We start from the raw sequence: 20588 nt of genomic DNA on the forward strand, positions 1-20588 counted from the left end.
CATCTCTGCACATGCATTGTACAGCAGAATCAAAAAAGAACACTGAAAAATCCTAAAATGCATGAAGTTCACATTGATCAAAATCTATAAGTACATGAGTGAGTTCATTCATCAAGATTAGCTGAGTTTCTGAGTGCATATCAAGGGGTAACTGAGTTTATATCTGGAAGTGATTGTAAGGGTTCAGAATGAATGTTGGTGCAACTTGTGCAATTTAAAATTGCAACAAATCAGGCAATAAGCTATCATGTGGAATTAGAGAAAGGTAATTCACATATATTAATTATTTAATTATGCTGATATTATTTTCCTACTGAAAAGGATATACATGTATCTATCATATGACATATTTTTGCATAAAATTATTCATTTCAAAAGATTTACTCTGAATATGTATGCTATAGGAAAGTTTTTATATATTATAAGGTATGCCTTGGAAACTGATTGATTTACAAACTTATACATTTACATATAATTTTCTGAGAAACATACCAATTCTGGTGATGCAAGCTTATTGTTTTCATCATGTTTGTGTATTTGCAAACTGAAAGAACAATTTCTAAAGTAAATCTTTGCTATACATGTATGACATCATATGCTATAGCTAGATCAAAAGTGAGTGGGTATTATTGGTGAAATATGTATGTATATACTAAGGCCTGAGAATGGACTTGTAAAAATTTCTGATAAATACCAAATATTTATTTTTTGTAATAAATTAAATGCCTATAAAAAACCCCCTTCTTATGTCTAAATAACAAACAAAAGGGTAACTGTTAGTCATCCTTTTAAAGCAAAGATGAATTTAAAGTGTGTCTCTGATCAACCCAACAATAAATCATAATATAGACGACCTTGAAATTTGTTAATTATTACATGTATCATGTACTTTTAAAAATAATTATCTTGGGTTTAGCTTTTGAAAATTGAAATCTTTCTACCCTTATGTTATCAATAAAAAATAATAAATCTATGTTCAGTGTATTTGTGATATTTGACATGAGAAAACACCAGACAAACCAAGTTTGGTGACCACAAAAAATCATCATAAAAAAAGATTTTTTTCTTCCATTTTTTATGAACCTTGTCCTCAGCAGTAGGAAATAGGAAACATGTCATTTATTTAATAAGAACTTAGCTTATTCTAATTAATGATATATATGGGAACAATAGCTTTATTTAAACAGTTTATAATAATAAAAGAAAAGCAAGATGATAACAGTCCTGTTCATTTAACTTAGCTAATATAGATTTATCTGTCCCTCCTAACTATGTGATATTTTTTGCTAAAATTCACATCAGATATACCGATACATGATATTGATATGTCTCAATATATGAAATATTTTATCATACATTATAAGGCAGTGTGATGCACAACTGAATCATGCCCACAAAAAATTATGTCAAATAATCTCAATCTTTAATTCTTAGGAAATATCCAAGGCAGTAAGTAATTTCAATATTTTGATTTAATTTATTTGATTTCCTTACCATCCTTTCCCCCAGCTAAGCCAGACAAACAACCATCACATGGCTTTGCCCTCTCTTACTATAAAAACATTATTAAATAACCCAGCTTAAAAATTCACTAAGAATTAACAGGATTAAATAAAACCACTGGTTTTAATATTTAATACTGACGTTTTAACATGAAGTATCATTTCGATAAAACAATTTATCATACACACAAAACTTCTTTTTCCTGATAAATAAAGTTGTAAACAAATTGTTTGGGAAATGTTATCCTTTCCCCCTATTTTTTTTATTTTAGTCAGGTGAGAATGAAAGATAAGAGTGTTTGATTTAATGTCCATGGAGTTTAAAGGTTTGTGTCAAGAATGCTTATAACATTTCATATTATCTACCTTGTAGGTTTTTTCTTATTCAAATATGAAAAGCTTTGCAGTATCTTTTAGTATCAAATACAAATTTTGATTGTAGTTGTATAAGAAATCATAGAAAAAGTAAGTTAGATAGTGAGAAAAAAATTGATATGTGTTTATTTGTTTGCTGAATTTATTCATTAAAAAAATTCAAAAGGGAGAGGCATATATATATTTGTAGTGGTAACTGCATAAGGAAAATATTCCAACATTTAATGCGTGGAACACCTTTTAGACAACTTCAGAGTCTACATACATTTTATCAGTAAATAAAATACATGTTTAACATTTAGAATTTGTTCCTTCTTTTAAGTGACATAAACTTTCTTTTATTACCTTTTTATTATGAGCATACAAGATAATTAGTTTGGGACATGACATATATGAGCCACTCAAAACAATGCGATTGATTTATCTTGATAACTAACTTACCGTGTACAATGGGTCTAGATCCAGATTAAAAAGCTGAGGTGTCTTCTTAAGTTGCTAAGCCCTGTCAGTAAATACCATCCCTACACAATAGAAATAGTCTCATATCATCACTCCGTACCTGTTGACATGTAACTAAGGAGAGTTAAGGGGGCGTGGTTTTCTTAAACTTCCACGCGGGAAATCTAAAACATTCGTAGCAAACCGATTACATATTGATAAAAAGAAATACACCAAATGAATTTTGATAAGTATATTAAATGTACATTCATATGTTAAATTTTATCTGCTTTGAAATACATAGTATTCAAATGTGATCATCATTAGGCCTACAGACACATAACAAATAGGCCTACATTACTTTTAAAGTGCACATTCTCTGTCTTCATTATTCTATATGAAGCTCATTTTCCAGTATATTTTTGAGATTTTTCAAACCTATATAAAAAATGATAACTTGTTGTCCCTAAATTTTTAAATTAAGGTAAATTAATTTTTAATCATCCCGTGTTCCGTTTCCACACTGACAACCGGAAACGGCTGAAATTAAATGTCTAAGTTAAAAATAAGCTTACTTGTGGGCCTGATTTCACGTTCCGACTAAAGCGCTCTAGTGCTCCTGTTATATTCGCGGTGCATGATTGGTTATTATTTAGGTCATAGGTCAAGTGTTGAAAAAGGACCGTCCTGATGAACAAGACTGGATTGTTAGTGGTTTTTGTCCCCTATTTGAGGTAGTTAATTTGCAGTTTAGCGCATAAGCACTTACCAATCTTACTAACTTATCTTCGTGTATTTTTATTTATATCTAAACTTCGAATTTATAGAAGAAATTGCGCAGTCTCTGGTTTTAATCAGCAGACAAAAGTCGGTCGATGGGCACATTAGGGTTCTGATTAATGCGTGTCAAAGATAGCTACAGAAGGAAGTTTGAGAGTTCAAGAGGTCTATTTCAAAAGCCAGTAACATTTTCTGCAAGCACATTACACTTGCTTGTTCGATTTCTACAAATATGATGTGACTCATCTGAAATATTTGATGAATGTATGAATGACACCTAAACTACTGATAACATTAGGACGATATAATCATGTATTTGATGTATACAGATGTTAAACTAATAAATAGTTGTTAGGGACATATATTTTAATATATAAACAGTGTGACTGTTGGAAGGAACACAGATTTAACACTGTGCAGTTTGATTTTTGTAGAGCAAAATTTATTTGAAATGCACACAGGAGGATCCACCTGGTTGCCTTCTCAAATCATTAGCCAAAGTTAAACTAATATGTTTTACGGTGTTACTGTTCTGGCGAGCGCAGCAAGAATTACACATACCTTGCATCATTGTCAACCTAGTGTTGTTTAGGTATCAATGAACGTCAAAGAATTTTTTAGAGAGTATTGCTCTACAATAAGTATGCCAAAGGTACTAATTTTAATGGTTATGATACATACAGAGCAACTCCCTACCACAAGAGAGGGAGAGAGAGGAGAGAGAGAGCCCTGTCCCTGTTTGTAGGAGTGTAATTTTTTTTAGTTTTTTAACTTTTTTTTTCATTTTATTCCTTTTTTTTTAGTTCAAAATAACCTATTGTTTATTTCCTCCCAACTCATACGTACCTACCTGCCTACTGTACATGCATGCACAATTAGCTTAAAAATGGATCGATATGACACTAAGGTATGGCTCTTGCTAGTATATATTTATGTTATCTCTATATAAAAAAAATTGAAAACAAATCATATGTCAATGAGGCAGGTATCACAGTCTATACCGAAATAGCTAGTACACTCATTACAGATGTTTAATCCACCTCTAAATTTATCGCTGGAAATATAGCGCGAGGGCACTGTGACGTCATCCATGACTTTGTTCGTCTTTGTTTACATATCTCGACTCAATACGAAGGCATGGAAGCATGTAACAAATCTTTTGAGTCTCTCCAAAGCATATGCGGTACTCAAAACGTATCTTCAAACTTTTAGACACCGTAAATTACGAGTTAAAAGTCGGCCATTTTTGGCATAGCACCACGGGTGAAAACATTAGAGAGCATTATGGGACGTAGACAAAAAATTTTGTTTGATGAACTGTAGGTTTAGCTCGTTCTTTTTCCCGCGCACACTGGTTCTTAGAGCTCGCTGCGTTCGCTATAAACGTTGCGTGCTCAGTCTACATTATGACGTCATGTTTCATACGAAAAATGCAGAAGTTTTGTCTCAGGAAATAGGCAAAGAAAGTAACATGATTGCGAAAATTTTTATTTCTTATTTCATTGTCTATCAATTTAATTCATATATTGACTACCACGGTAATAAAATTGAATACTTTATCCAGTATCTAAAAGATCAGTTCCTTTGTGTTAATGTTTTAAAATTCCATCTGATAATTTGATGACACATACGTAGAACTAGTCATGTTTCTTGATTGAAGCAATTCTAAACTTATATGGTTTCCACTTTAATTTAAAAAAAACAAAAACCTGAACTTTATTTATTTCACAACGATTGATAAACAAGTTCAACAACTTATTATCTCTCGTTAGCACGGATGTTAGCGCGAGGGGGTTATTGTTGTGGGAAGAAGCCGGAGTACCCGGAGTGAACCCACGTGTCCAAGCGGGCGACCGCCATACCCTATCACATACAAATGCTGTCGATCAAGAGGATGGAACTCGGGTCGCAGTGGTGAGAAGCGAGTGCATTGTCCACTACACTACTTGGACACCCTTTAATTTTTTATAATTTAAATTATCCTTAATTAAAACAAATGGAACGTTTTTATTCAAGTTTAGGGCAATAAACATCGATAAATGCCAGTCAATCAATTATTGAATAAACTTTAAAAAAAAAAAAAGATTGTGGCCAATATGGTGGTGCCCAGAGCTGGAAGAAAATTTTTTAGCCCACAGTACCCCTGATTCAACTTTCACTTTTCACGGATTTTCCTATATATACGTGTTACAATTAATCCTCACTTCGTGAGGCTGCGCCCGCCTCTCTCTGTGCTCGGTATGAAACATTTTATTAAATTTTGGGGGAATGTGCTGCTGCTGCAAGTGGTGATATGATGAATATGAACTTTTTCTAATGGTTTAAACCATATTATGATACTCTTTGTTTATGTAGTAGGAAAGGAGGAATAAGCATATAATTACAATGTAAATATATGGTTGGACCAGGAATCAAATCTGGGACTCTGCAACTCTAGTCAGGATCTTATCTACCACTGAGCCACATAATGACTTATGCAATTATCCATGCATGGTCCATATAACCCCAACCAATGCATTCTTCCCACCTTAAGTAGTCTTCAACCCTGAAAACACAACCATACATGGTAACCTCCAGTGGTGAAAAAGAGGTAGATTTAGAACCCTAAAGAGGTGGCATTCTCGCAGTCTTATTTTGTGTATATTTTAAAGCGCATATTTTTATACTGTTTATGTAGATAGAATCTCTGATTAGATAGGATCTCTGATTAGAATTAAAACCCAATTAGAATAGTAAGATCAAGTGACAACGCTTGCAAAAAAAGTTTGCATGCATTTACTATCAAATTGATGAAGCTTTTTGGGAGGGAAAAAAATCTTTGCGTGCAGAGACTTTAACAATTGCCACTGTTCAGTAAAAATAGGTTTAGTTGCCAGAATTAAACAAATAACAGAAGTAAGAACTAGTAATATGTCATATATTCAGGGCATTCTAGGCAAATATCTACAGTCCCCATATATCCCCAACTGCTACATTTATTCAAAAGAAAGAGGAAGACTCTGAGAAAAAAATCATATTTGATAATTGAATGTCGAGATACAGTTAACATTAACAGGGACGTATATATAGTTACTTACGGGATAGGCAACTCTTGCAAGTCTCACCGAAATCTCGCGGTACATGATTTCTTGGGTCATTTTTTACTTCATATATCTATGATGTTACCTGATAAATCGATTTAAAACATTTAAAAACTATCATGAAATTATTCGAGAATTGTTATTTGTACTTTTTAACCCTGATCTGAACATAATTACAACGGAGTTCTCAAAACCCCCAGACCCGTTTTTGCCCCATTTCCAAGATTACGTAAAAAAAAAAAAATGGATGTTTATTTTCTTTATATCTAAATTATTTTACTACATATGATTAAAAATGTATAAAAATGCTATCCCTTATAACAAGAGGAAATAAATCATCTAATGAAAAAAAACGACATATTTTACTCGGATTAAACAGAGTTTTGAAAACTTGTCAAGGCTTGCGTGATAGTTTGGGAAGTAAACATGGCGAATGTAGAAGTTGCCTATCTCGTTAGTATATACGTCCCTGATATTAAGAGATTCATAAAATAAAAAACCTTTCAAACTGATTTTTGCCATTTTAAAGTTTTCTATACATGATACATGTAACAGGATGGATGTTTCTTAAAATTCATTATAATACATGTACTGTTTCCTTTGTGTTTACATTAATTTCTGTTTAATTCATTTTACAGTATATAAGACAAACTTGGTACATTGAATGAAACGATGGCAAGTCAAAAAGGAGTAAACAATCCAAGTGAACCAATGGAGGATGGACGGAGCAGGAATACACCTGGAAGAAAAACAGGGCTAAGCTTTTCTTCAGAAGATGAAGATGAACTTGTCGCACCTAGGTATAAGATAACAAGATTCAGTTAACAAAAAAGCTACTTCAGTGCCATATTTGATTTTGGAAAAAGTTTTCAGTGAAAGGTTTATTTATGTTTTGATAATTTTAAAATGTTTCATGGCTAAAAAAAATTTATAGGGTCTATTGAAAATCTAGAAGAAAGATTTTCAATTATGGACCGGTATTAAAAAACACCATTTCTCTTGCTCTCAAATCATGCTCATCTATAAAGATTGGCTTTCTTTTCAAAATCTTATTTTGTTTTTTCAGCCCAGTGTTTTTAAAATTTTCCAGACAAAGGAAGAGAGATGGAAGTAGAAAAGGTCTGAATAATGATGAGTTTAAGTCTAATGATAGTACTCAATCAAGTGCTGAAAGTCATTCGAAAGAGGCAATGTTTTATTCAGTACGAAAACCAAAAATACGACTGGAAGATGCATATGCGGACATAAACAGTAATTTGACACTGCCGAAAGTGAATACAGACAATGATACGCATTCAGAAAAATGCCAGAACAAGAGAAGAAACATGAATAGGTCCATTGAGGCTAGCAGTGGCTACATCCCCGATTCTAATCTTATGGATAAAGCTCGAAAGTACTCCCAGAAAATTAGCAGCAAGCTGAGAGAAGAGAAGAAAGCCATTGCTAAGCAATATTTTCATGAATTACTCCATTCATGTGATGGAAATAGCGATGAAGATGTAGAGTGTAGAAATTCACACCATAAGAAAACTCATAGGAAAAAAAGAAAAGCTGAAGTCCCAAATGATATTTCTCCAGGTTGCCATAATGGAAGAGATGAAGAAAGTCATCATCAAGAGGAGAAGAGATGCAAGAAAAAAAAGTCAAAGGCTGCTCAAAGATTAAGTTTGAATGGAAGAAACACTGTATTCGAAGCTCTAAGCACAGAGAAAGACTATGCTTGTAAAACGTCATCTGTTGCAACTCCCAACAGTGAAATGCTGGATCACAGCAGCAGTAGTGTTGGAGGAGGAATCTCAGAGGAGCGAAATATTCTCAGGGACATGCTGTCTATCGATAGTGTAGATGAAATACATGATAAACCTCAGAGAAGATGCCGGCAAGATTTATGCAGGAATATTCCAAAGGAATTGCAATGGCCCTCTGCATCAGAGTCAGAGCCCGAAGAAGATGGTGTTGATGTAAATTTGACTTGTTCTCTACAACAACAACAGTCATCTAAGTGCTCTCCTGTTTTGAGAAACTTTGGGAATAATACTGGTATGCAAACAAACAGAAGTGCTTCAAGTAATGATTCTTCCCCTATGGTTAGAAGAAAATCGGGTAAACAATGTCAGAGTTTTAACATTGTAGATCAAGATGACATGGATCAGGCTCATGATCTGTACAACAATCATATGTGGATGTTCAACGATACAAACTTATCAGAGGGTGCAACAGCCATACATTCTATCCCAGTGAGTAGTACCAGTGGAGATGTGAAGCAACCAACACCTGTGGATTTAAGAGAAAATTCACCTGACTCTGAACAATGTAGAACAGGAAGAAACAATGTCACCGTAATATCCATATCAGATGATGATTCCATTTCCGGAGAATCTGCTTCAGAAAATACTGGTATAGAAGAAGACAGTCTAGATGGACCTAACAGGGAAAGGTTTAGGATGATACGGAGTCGGAGATCTGCAGATAGAAGAGATAGAGGATGGTCATCTGTAGAAAGACCTGAGAATGATAGGCCAGTGCTACCAAACCCCAATTTCTTGTTTCCCACCCAGAATCCTTTGCTGGCTGCAAGACTGACCTCTCCAGATGCTCCAGGTCAAAGGGCATTGACTAGAAGTAGTGTTAAAGGTTAGTAATATATTCATCTTGCTGTTTTTGTGGATTGATTGGAGTCTAACCAGTGAGACCATATAAACCAGTTATCTCTCAGTGTATTGTACAGCCTTAGGTTGCTATACATTTTAGTATATTTTTATTAAGCAATGTTTTTGTAAATCTATAGATGTGTATATTGCATTTTATATAATTTGATTGCTGTAATAGATCTTTAGGGACTGTTTCCAGCTGTGAACACATAGATTCTTGTTTCAACTCTGTGTAACTGCATATGTCACAGTATTCATTACAGGTTATTAAATTTTTTAAGTTTCAAGTATGGTACTCTTGTTCAAATCTACACGGGAGAATTGAAAATGAAATATATGAAAATGATACACTTATTGTCTCCTTATCAAAGCATTTCCCAATGAAAAATTTATTGATAAGTAAATTGTGTAAAGTATTGATGTTTTAAATAATCCCCCAATGTTCACTTTCTTCTCCCATATTGCAGGGAGACCACTGAGGCCCAACAGGAACTGTCGTCAGCGCCACGAGGTTCAGGCATCCCCGCGGTCCCAGCGGATGTTCCAAACCGTCACCCAGATGGACGGGGACGAGGAGATGGCCCGCCGTCTTCAGGTAATGCAGATGTGTTGTGATAATATCCTTGTTATACATGTGATATTCTTGTCATACATGTTATATCCTTGTCATGCAATATTCTTGTCATGTGATATTCTTGTCAGACATGTAATATCCTTGTCATGTGATATCCTTGTCAGACATGATATCTTTGTCATACATGTGATATTCTTGTCACACGTGATATCCTTGTCAGACATCATGTGATATCCTTGTTATGTGATATCCCTGTAATGTGATATCCTTGTTGTACAAGGCAAATGACAATGACACCTTTCTCTGTTTTCAGGAGGAAATGGATTTTGAGTATGCAATGACTCTACACAATGCGGAGTCCCAGGTTCAGCCCCCACCCTGTCACCGCCTGTCTGAGTACCACACCCACGATAGTGATTCCCCCACTACCATGCTCACCCGGGGGATGAGGCAGGCCACCAGAGGTCAGTAGGTCAAAAGGGGTCATTGTATACCAGAGTAAGAAAACGCAGGTTATGTTACATTTTTCTGCAATGATCACTACCTTTATAATCCATATGAATCAACAATGAAAGCATTTTATTTCTTTCTTTTAGTAAATTGACTGTAAAAAGTAAGAAAATTCACTATATTATTGTTAATGTACATCAGTGCGTTAGATAAAATAAACATCCGAATCGTCTTCTGTAGGAATTTGAGTCTGACATCAGCATGATTATTTCATGCAGTATGTGATTTTTCTTCTGTTGCTGAAAGTTTCGACCAATCAGTTAAAGGGGCATGTAGTTTTCAGTCCTGTCATTTTCTACAGTCCCTTGAATGTACATTCAATTTCTGTAAGAAATAGAGGGAATCATACTTGATAGATGTAAATATATTAATTTTACAGATATGGATATTGTCTTGGAAACTTTGTTCCACGAAGAATCAGAAGATAGTTCTAATGAGGTAATGTGATTTCAGTTATCATTTTTTGACTTTTGAAGAAGGGTTTACAGTGCAAGCTGTAGTAGCTTTTAATACAATGTACTGTATACAGGGTTATTTTCGCCCCGTGTAATTTTCGCCCTTCTACACTTGCAAGCAGTTTCGCCCCGTCTTGAATTTGCCCAAACACAGTTGTGTTTAAAGAAAGATAACATGAGACATTGGCATTCGCCCAGTCTTAAATTTGCCCGCTGGCAACGAGGGCGAAAGGGGCAAAAATAATATGAGAGTGAATATTTCCCTATATATAGTATTTGCTTTTCTATAACGCTACCATCATACTTCTATCATGCATAAATACTTCAAATTAACAAATATTAATAAAATCAGCGTTAGATATCTAAGATTGGAGTCAAATTTGCAGACTCGGATTTAACATGTATATCAAATGTTATATTTACTTTGCTTGCAACCTTTCATCCTTAAATTTTGATATAACTTGCTAATTACAGAATTCTATGCTGGGGCTCTCCTTTGGGCCTCCCATGTTGATATCACATAATGCCAATCGTCGTGGACACAGAACCAGGGGGAGACGTCACGGTAAGGTTTTATTAAAGCATTCTATCATCTGTGACTGTCTGATTCAAGAGGCTTCAAATTTGTAAATATTATTAGAAAAATTCATTTTGTTTTCAGTATTACAATTAGTGTGTAGCGACCAATATTCTTCATTGCTGAATGTTCAAGTTTTTGAAGACCTCTTTACTTTATTAAGTGTTCATATTCACCCACTCTGTGTCAGAACTTGTAACAACAAAGGATTTTAAAGTTTTCTTATCATGACTACAAAATAACTCTCCATGAACCAATGTTTGTTTTGAATTTCCATAAACATTTGCTTCCATGAATTCAAAATATCTGTTTCATATACATTCATCTAAACTCTACCATGTAATAGTTAACAATGCTCACTGTGATGTCAGGATTTATTTAAGGATTTTTAATTTTGTAGATTGGACTGAGAGACTATTGCAGGATGAATTACAACAGGGAAGAAATCATCTCCCGGTAAATATCTTAGAATTAGGCCTATCAATAAAGGAGTTTTCACATAAATCATTGGTTATAAGTCATGAACAATCATTAACTTCTTCTCCGCAGTCAAATTTCTAAAGTGGTTGTTTTTTTTTGGTTTATCATGTTTAAAGTGGTTCATAAAGTACTTTGATGTTGAATAGTGTTGTATCAATTCTTTAATAAAACTGTAATCTCTCAAGCATGCGTCACTGACAGTACATGTACATGTATTACTGTTTATCTTTTTCTTTCTTTTTTCTGGGCACAAAGTTTTAGAAAAGGGGGAGGATTATTTAACCATTTGAATTTGTTTCGGTCCCCTTTTGTGATAAACAAAGTTTCTTGATAGCAAACAATACTGAATCTAATTTTGGTGTATTGTATTTTTTGTGATCTGAAAGTGAAAATTAGATCAAAGCAAAAATAACTGGATATTTGGTAGTACATACAGTGTAATGAGACATGCATAGTAGCGTTAGAAAATGTACGTTAGAGATGACACAATTTTTTCTTTGTTTACAGAGAAGAATTTTGTCTCACAGCAGGACCTTCTCTTCAAATGATTATGAGGTAACTTCAGTTTTTTGATCTTATATATACAACATATACAGTACAGTAAATAGTCAACAGAATCAAATTCTTTTCTTTAATTTATGTAAAATACATGTTTATTCGTGTTTATACATTCAATACAAATATGAAATATGAGTGATGTATTTGGGTAAGAGAATGAAAACTGTAGATATCAAGCTCTTTTAAGTTTCAAAGTCTAAATATTGCTTATATTTTTGGCACTTATTGGGCGTTTTGTTGTATCAGTAACATATTTGTACATTTTGCTTCTCAAGCAAGGCATTATTAACAAGTTTTTGTACACTTAAAAGTGTAAAATCATGTGTAAAATCAAAGCAATATAAATAATATCAGAATACTATTAAAAGTAGGGATTGATTAAAATCATATTAGGGAAATGATTTGATACAGGTTTGCAATTGTTACCTGTATTCTTTAAATACAAGTGTTGGATACAAGATTAACCTTTTAACTTATGACTTTACTCTACACAATCAGATGTAAATTAATATTTATGGTAATGTTTGTCAAAAATGGTTACAAGTACACTGTTAGATTGCATGTAATTGTGGACAAGTAGACACACACCTTCAATTTGATGTTTACATAGATAACTTAAATAAGCATTGTGCCTCTTCCATCAAATAACTGATTGTTTAAATTCAGCTAAATGGAAGGTCAAAGTGAACGGTACTGATTAAATTTTGTACAGCATTTGTCTACCCATCCATTCAAAAAAAATTCTGAATGTAATCTGTTGCTTCTATGTTGTTCATTGTGTTTTACAGGATCTTCTCAGTATAGCAGAACTTTTAGGAGATGTGAAACCGAAAGGAATATCCAGCGAAGACGTGACTTTGCTTCCAGAGAAGAAGTTTCACCCTAATAACAAGATGACCTCGTGTTCCATCTGCATGAGTGACTACACTCTGAATGAGAGACTGAAGATTCTCCCTTGCTTCCATGAGTTTCATGGAGAGTGCATAGAGAAATGGATTGTCGTAAGTACATGTACATGTATATGTTGCAGAGTAATAATTTTGACAATATTCACATATTAAAAAAAAAGTTTGAAATATTTGCACTTTATGTCTTGCTGAGAAATATTTTGTTGAGAAATGTTGATATTTTATCCTTAATACGTGTATGACTTTTTTCACCGTTCAAAAATCATCAATTATGAATTAATTGTGAAAAAATTACCCAATGCAAGGCGCTCAATTATTTTATGCATTTAGTTCAACTCAGTAATGGTAAATTATAATTATTGTGAGATCTGCATGGAATTTCAATACAATTGTATGTGATTGAAATTTGTTTTAACTGAATGAATATACTTTTATTTTATTTTATTTTATTTTCCAGACGAATGCCACTTGCCCTATTTGTAGAGTTGAGGTAAAAGTATGAACTCAAAATAAAGTATGCCTGTTTGGACCTGAGCAGTTGAATTGCAGATCATCCCTTGTTGGTAGAGGAACATTCCTGCAGTATTTATTTGGAGATTAATTGGAACTGTTGAGTTTTATTGTGTGTATGCATGGTTTGTGAGTGAATCAATACGTGTTATTTCATTGTCTGTATATACATGTATATGCATTGTACATATAGGTTGTTGAAACAGAGTGGATATGCTCTACATGATTTATCAAACTTGTGAATTTTCTATTATTCACTCGGGAATGTTGAATTATTTATTTTCTTAGCTACAGGTAGTTTTCATCTCAGTTGCTAGTTCGTAGTTTAAATATTTTCCTCTGAAAATCCCAATCCCCATTTAGAATTTATCTAATTTAAAAGCAATATGTTTATTTATTATTATTGAGTAATTTTGTTTTGAAACCATATTTATCAGATTTTTTCCTTGCTAAGATTTATATATTTTGTGAATGACATACCACTAACCATTACTTGTCAAATTCCATAGATTTATTGAAATATTATTGTTTAATTGCCATTTATGTTTTGAAAATGTCTTGAATTTTTGAAAATTGAAATTCCTCTTCTTTGAACTGGTTGCATTATTGTCAAGTCATATGAAATCATTTTGAGTAATGACTGTTTATTTGGCAGTGTCTGTACGGTATGTTGCTACAAGTATATATATTAGAAAATCAGTTGGTTTTTTTTGTTTGTTTGTATTTAAACAGATATTAAAGTCAAAGCATTAATCATAGTCATTCAAATTTGCAAGTATGCAATTTTTTAGGTTAAATCAGACTGAAACCTTTGTTTTATCGCAACAGTGCAGTCAAGCAGTCTTAACAATTAGTCAATTATGCTATATACTTGTACATATATTGCAATGTGAGTGAAATTAAGTACGAGTTATAAACAATAGGAAACTCCAGGTGTGGGGACATTTGCTGTGATAATTACAATCTTCACCTCAAAATGTGATCACCTTACTCAGATTGTTCAAATTAAGCATTTTTTTTTAAATGTATCATTTCTTTGTTAAACCTTTTCCTTAAGTTGCCCCATTGCATATGTTTAATGTTTGAAGTCCATTTGTACATGTATTAAGTTTGAAGATCATTTTACTTTTTTTTTGCTCAAATTAAGTGGGAATGTTATATCAATTTTTTTTAAAATTTTGTTTCATTACTTGACAAGCAATACTTCGTTGTCTGACCATTTCTTACTAACTTTTAAGTTGACCCCAAGAAGGAAACTGTCTTTATTTGCTCTCAAACTTGTGACGCCAGCTGTTGTACATTGTAGAATTTGTGTTGTGTATGAATTATGTGGCATTTCACTTCACACACAATTTAGTTAGCTGATACCAGTGAATTCTTTGTGAAAGAGTGGTATATGTTGAGCAATGCCATCTATTAAAAATGGCATCCTTTAGAATGCATAAATGGCTGGAAGTGTATGTGGTTTTCATAAGTGCTTATTTGAATTTTACATTACTGGAATTCCATATGAGAATTCATTTATTAAATATACATGTATAATTCTTCACTATAGGATTATTTTCTTTTTGTACTGGTGTTAAATCTAATAGATTTATGCACATTTCAAGGACAAGTTTTGGAGTATTCAGAGATAACACTTTAACTCAAAAATCCTCATTATGAATTAAATTCAAATTTTTCAGTTCTTTGAAGATGAAATGTCAAAAAGAAAAAAATTGTTAATTTGGTCACAATTCATTGGCTTCGAGGATGGTCTTGCTACTGAAATTGCTTATGATGAGACAACAATTTTGTATGGGTTTGAGATTATGCAAGAACAAATAAAAATGTTTTTTCTGATGTGCTATTAAGTACTGTACATGTAATGGGTAGTTTTTTTTTTCTTTAATAAACGGAGAGATGGATTATATTGTATATTTGTGGTATTCTTTGTTTGTGAGAAGATCGTAAGTGTTAAGTAACAAATTTATGGAGGACTTGCTATTATAGACTGGTTCAATATAGATAGAAAATAATCCTTATATTTTGTTTTTTTAACTTATGAAATTGAAATTAAAAAATTTACATGTTTTCATTTACAGATGGACCTGTTATGCAATATGTATTCCAAAAAATCTCATTAAAATTTACCTGAGAATTCCATCTTTAGTGTTTTATTAGTCATGTAAAAGAGCAAGACTGGGGTAATCAAGTCAATAAGGACAGAAAGGAGCCAATTCCTTGATGATCAATTGATTATTAACTTGGAGTAAGTAATTAGTTCTCTTCAACAATGGATGATAAAGCTCCATACAATGCAGTAAAAGTGCCTAAAAAGGGGGATGATCGGGAAATTTTTTTCCAAATTTTGTTTTTATGGCAATACTATGTATTTTCAAAATGTTATTATATAAGGAATAATGAATCATTCTTTGAGTATTATGAGGTGATAATTTCGGTCGGGGCGAGATCAAATCCTATAAAGCCCGAAGGGCTTATGATAGATTTGATCAAGCCCCGACCGAAATTATCACCTCATAATATTCAAAGAATGATTCCTTATTACTTATATTTATATAATTTTAAGCCATCATACGATTAAATATTTAGATATAAATAAGTAAACCCCGCTGACACCTCAATTTGGCGTAATTTGTATTATGAGTTATATAGTACAAAATCGATACGTAGCGTTATCACAGGCAAAGACACTGGAAAATGTAAATATAAACCAATTAAATGTTATTCTTAAACAAATGTGACTGTCAAGTTGCAATTGAGATACAACTTTAAAGTGCAAAGGTCCTATGCAAGCGAAACTTATGTCTTGTTACTGTTTACATTGAAAATGGGAGAAATTTTAAAAACCATTCTCTTGTCATTAACACACATGCTTACTCTGTAGTAATTACCTACCAGTATATATTATTAACATCGATGTATAAATAACAATAAATTTAGAAAATGTTTCCTTAAATGGATGCCCTTGCATTGAAGTAACAGGAGCATTCACTGCAGAAACATGACATTACAGTATATCCTGTGGAGGTAGGATTAATTAATATGTATTTTTTCCTTTAAGGATGACGTTTACTCAGAATGAAAAAAAAATCCGCTGATGATAATGAAAAACCATCTATTGTGTGTTATAGACCTTTGCTTGTATTGTTATTTTACACTTTCAGAAAAGTAGGTCAATGACCTACTTTTTGAGTTAATGGCCATTTAATATTTATTGAAAAATCAAGAAAATCCCATAAAATTTTACACTACGATTGAGATTTTCTTAATTATAAAAATATTACAAATAATTAAACACTTTAAAAAGTAAGATACAGTTTACGAATGGTAGTGGCACTAAATAAGTACACAACATTGAGATTTCAGCATCAATTTTATAAAATAATTCAGTCCGAATTTCCTCTATCAGTTTTCAAATCCCTACCCATTTTCGATTCAATTTTACAAAAAATTGAATGATGATAATACAAAAACATTTATGATATTGAACCACATATATTGACTTTATTCTTTTGGCATAAAATTTATATGAGGTCAATGATCAAAATTTTGAGATATGATGTCTTTTATCGTTTTTAAGCATTTTTCAATATTTTTATTATTCGTGCCATAAGATTATTTTAATGAATAAGTGAGGGAAAACCAACAGAAAATATGCAAAATTACCTAAACTTAATTATAAAATTCTAACTTTTAATAATAGACTACTGCCAAAAAACTTTTAGCAGAAAACAAAATCTGCAAAATGTAGTCCGAATTTCCTCTGTTTGGCTAAAAGTCAATTTTTGTTTGAGCATAATTCCATAATAAAGTAAAACTATTGAATGTTTTGTCAATAATAATTTATTTCATAAATTCTTTTTGTGTTTAGAACAAATTTTACTCATTACCTTGAACTTTTTAACAATCGGAGTTTGAGAACTCAAACCCTGAGTAAATAACACCCTTAATGCTTGCATACTTGCCAACCTCCAACATGTGAAAATCTGGTCATGACCAGATTTGGAAAGTAAAAAATCTGGTCATAGCGCGTAACGACATTCACGACATATTTACCATGCATTTCATAGGTATATACAATAGAAATATGTGTTAAAAACTTATGTGTAATGCTTTATTGCAAAGAAGCATTTTAACTAACAGTTGCTGATTTTGAATTTTGCAAAGTGATCTGACACAGAAAATGGTAGGTTGTGTTCAGCTAAAAAAAATGCAAAAAGAGTTTCTGCTACATTAACCTTGCTTTTGAACTCTGTAAATGATGGCATGAAAGTTGTAAGTGACTTGGAAGAGTTATGTGTATTAAAAAGCATCCTATACATGACTTAGCGTTTTTGAATGTTTAGTCAGATCATTTTGGGCACAAAATCCAATATTCAAATGTGCGTTATATAGAACATAAAAGCCTCGTTTTGTACTCGATTACTTTGTTTTACTTCTGGGAATTCATTTTCCCAGATATGTTGATAGGTACAAAAATATCGTTTTCTTTTTGTTGGTTTTGATTCCGCTGGCCCCGATGAAGACCTTTTCTTATTGGAAGCCATCAGACTTAATGATTTAAACCTTCGCTTAGTCAAAACAACTCACGATAATAATTACACACTAGATACGATCTCGTTACGAGTAACGAGGAGGTCTTCCGTTCAATTTTTCATACGATACCATTAAAATATCAATGAAATTTCAGAATTTCCACTCACATTTCACATACAGCACATTAAAGATTTAATGTTTTAATCCCCTAAAAATTCCTAATTACGTCATCAATGGGCGTGGCTATGAGTTTTACAAACTGATATTGTTACGATCAACAACTTTGCTTCTATAATGCATTACACAATCTTTATTGTTTTGAAGTTATTTGTAATAGAGTTTACGAGTGTCTTGGCCCCTTATTTAGGGGTCAGCCCCTTTTTCTTGATCTCTTTGAAAAGGTCTTAAGAATACTAACATTTATTGTTCTTACACCCATCTAAAATTGTTGATCATTTTGAGACACAAATGATTGAATATTTTAGGGGCCAGCCCTATAGATCCTTAATGGGGACAGAAATTCGTGTTTTGATATGTGGAATCAATTTAAATCATTAATTCAAACATTTTCTCTTCTATGATGTCTAACAAAATATTTCTACTTCTCTAGTTATACTGTGTCAAAGTTTAAGTTCTTTGGCCCTTAAAAATCCCTAATTACGTAATAAATGGGCGTGGCAATTTTTTTTCTAATAGATATTGGTACGAGCAACAACTTTGCTTCTATAATGCATTACAAAATCTTTATCGTTTTGAAGGTATTCGTAATAGAGTTTAAGAGTGCCCTGGTCCCTAATTTAAGGGGCCAGCCCCTTTTTCTTGATTTCTTTGAAAACGTCTTAAGAATACTGACATTTTTTGTTCTTATACCTATTTAAAATTGTTGATCATTTTTGAGATACAAACGTTTGAATATTTTAGGGGCCAGCCCTCTAGATCCTTAATGGGGACAGAAATTCGTGTTTTGATATGTGGAATCGATTTAAATCATTAATTCAAACATTTTTTCTTTTATGATGTCTAACAAAATATTTCTACTTCTCTAGTTATACTGCGTCAAAGTTTAAGTATTTTGGCCCCTAAAAATCCCTAAGGCGAGAGAAATTTAATTTTTAGTTTTACGGATTTTTTGGTAAAAAATTTGGGTCGGAGGAGGGAAAATAAAAAAAATAAAAAAACTGGGGGCAAACTTTTATTAATCAAAATTACATATTATTTGCTTGAACTTATAATATTAAGTTTAATTTGTCCACTATCCATTGTGTACTTTGTGTTTGTTTCAAGATCATTGGTATTAACCTTACTAAACTTGTTCAGGATGACATATTTTCTTTGCTTTTCATAAAAACTTTTAAGCCAAACCATGCATGGCTGACCTCCATCTTAAATACTCCATGTTATAGAGACGCTTACACTTGATTTTAAAAGCTCCCTTTGTCAAACGTTTTGCAGATTTCAAATAAAATAAAGTAATTTTAAAACCAAGATCGGTCAAACTTGAAAATTCCGGAAAAATTTCCGAAGATACGAATTTTTTTTCATTATTTTTTTTTTTACAAAATCGGAAAAATTGGGTCGGCGGATCCGTAAAACTAAAAATTAAATTTCTCTCGCCTAATTACGTCATCAATGGGCGTGGTAATAATTTTTTCTAATAGATATTTGTACGATCAACAACTTTGCTTCTATAAAGCATTACAAAATCTTTATCGTTTTGAAGTTATTTGAAATAGAGTTTAAGAGTGCCCTGGCCCCTGATTAAAGGGGCCAGCCCCTTTTTCTTGATTTCTTTGAAAAGGTCTTAAGAATACTAACAATTTTTGTTCTTACACCTATTTAAAATTGTTGATCATTTTTGAGATACAAATGTTTGAATATTTTAGGGGCCAGCCCTCTAGATCCTTAATGGGGACAGAAATTCGTGTTTTGATAAATGGAATCGATTTATATCAATAAATCAAACATTTTTCTTCTTTGATGTCTGACAAAATATTTCTACTTCTCTAGTTATATTGCGTCAAAGTTTAAGTATTTTGGCCCCTAAAAATCCCTAATTACGTAATAAATGGGCGTGGTAATAATTTTTTCTAATAGATATTGGTACGATCAACAACTTTGCTTCTATAATACATTACAAAATCTTTATCGTTTTTAAGTTATTTGTAATAGAGTTTACGAGTGTTTTGGCCCCTAAATAAAGGGGCCAGCCCCTTTTTCTTGATTTTGTTGGAAAGAACTTTTGATTCTCTACCTCTTTTGTTATATATGTTTTAACAAAATATCAACTGATAAAAAGATATAAATCAAAACGTGTGAAAATTTTGAATGAAAATTCGTACCCAATTTTCGTGCCCAGGCGAGCTCCAAGAAATGGCGCAACAGGCATTAAACAACTACATGCTGCACAACTCCAAACTATCGTCTACCTTTCCTGAAAATTTGATATTCATATCTCTTATGGTTTCCGAGTTTATAGCTGCACAAAATGGGTCGTCAAAAATTACAAAATGGCCGACAATTCGGTACCGGAAGTGACTACGAAAAAATTAAGAAAAATGTATTAAGTTTAGATCACGCCCTAACATCTGTGAAAAAATGGTTGAGATCGGTCGAATAGATTCGGAGAAATCGCGTGCACAAAATTTGGAAAA

At 32.5% G+C, this 20588-nt stretch overlaps 1 protein-coding gene across 5 annotated transcripts; it reads left to right on the top strand.

The window, feature by feature from the left end:
* Positions 1-148: 148 nt before the first annotated feature.
* On the top strand, positions 149-13750 carry LOC105338351 (uncharacterized). 5 transcript variants are annotated; one of them, XM_066083984.1, is made up of 12 exons: positions 2932-3049; positions 6814-6975; positions 7242-8215; positions 8309-8809; positions 9294-9421; positions 9714-9864; positions 10290-10348; positions 10840-10930; positions 11343-11398; positions 11930-11977; positions 12769-12981; positions 13346-13750. In XM_066083984.1, exons 2-12 carry the CDS (start codon positions 6848-6850, stop codon positions 13388-13390), a joined length of 2394 nt encoding a protein of 797 aa, XP_065940056.1. In that variant the 5' UTR covers positions 2932-3049; positions 6814-6847; the 3' UTR covers positions 13391-13750. The 5 variants fall into 5 exon arrangements, with proteins under 5 accessions (XP_011441719.3, XP_065940056.1, XP_011441716.3 ...); XM_011443415.4 differs by adding an exon at positions 5451-5685 and having other exon boundaries at positions 2960-3049; positions 7242-8809; XM_034469755.2 differs by adding an exon at positions 5454-5685 and having other exon boundaries at positions 2993-3049; positions 7242-8809.
* The last annotated feature ends 6838 nt before the right edge of the window (positions 13751-20588 follow it).

This window comes from Magallana gigas, chromosome 5, assembly GCF_963853765.1.
Source record: "Magallana gigas chromosome 5, xbMagGiga1.1, whole genome shotgun sequence".
Lineage (NCBI taxonomy): Eukaryota > Metazoa > Mollusca > Bivalvia > Ostreida > Ostreidae > Magallana > Magallana gigas.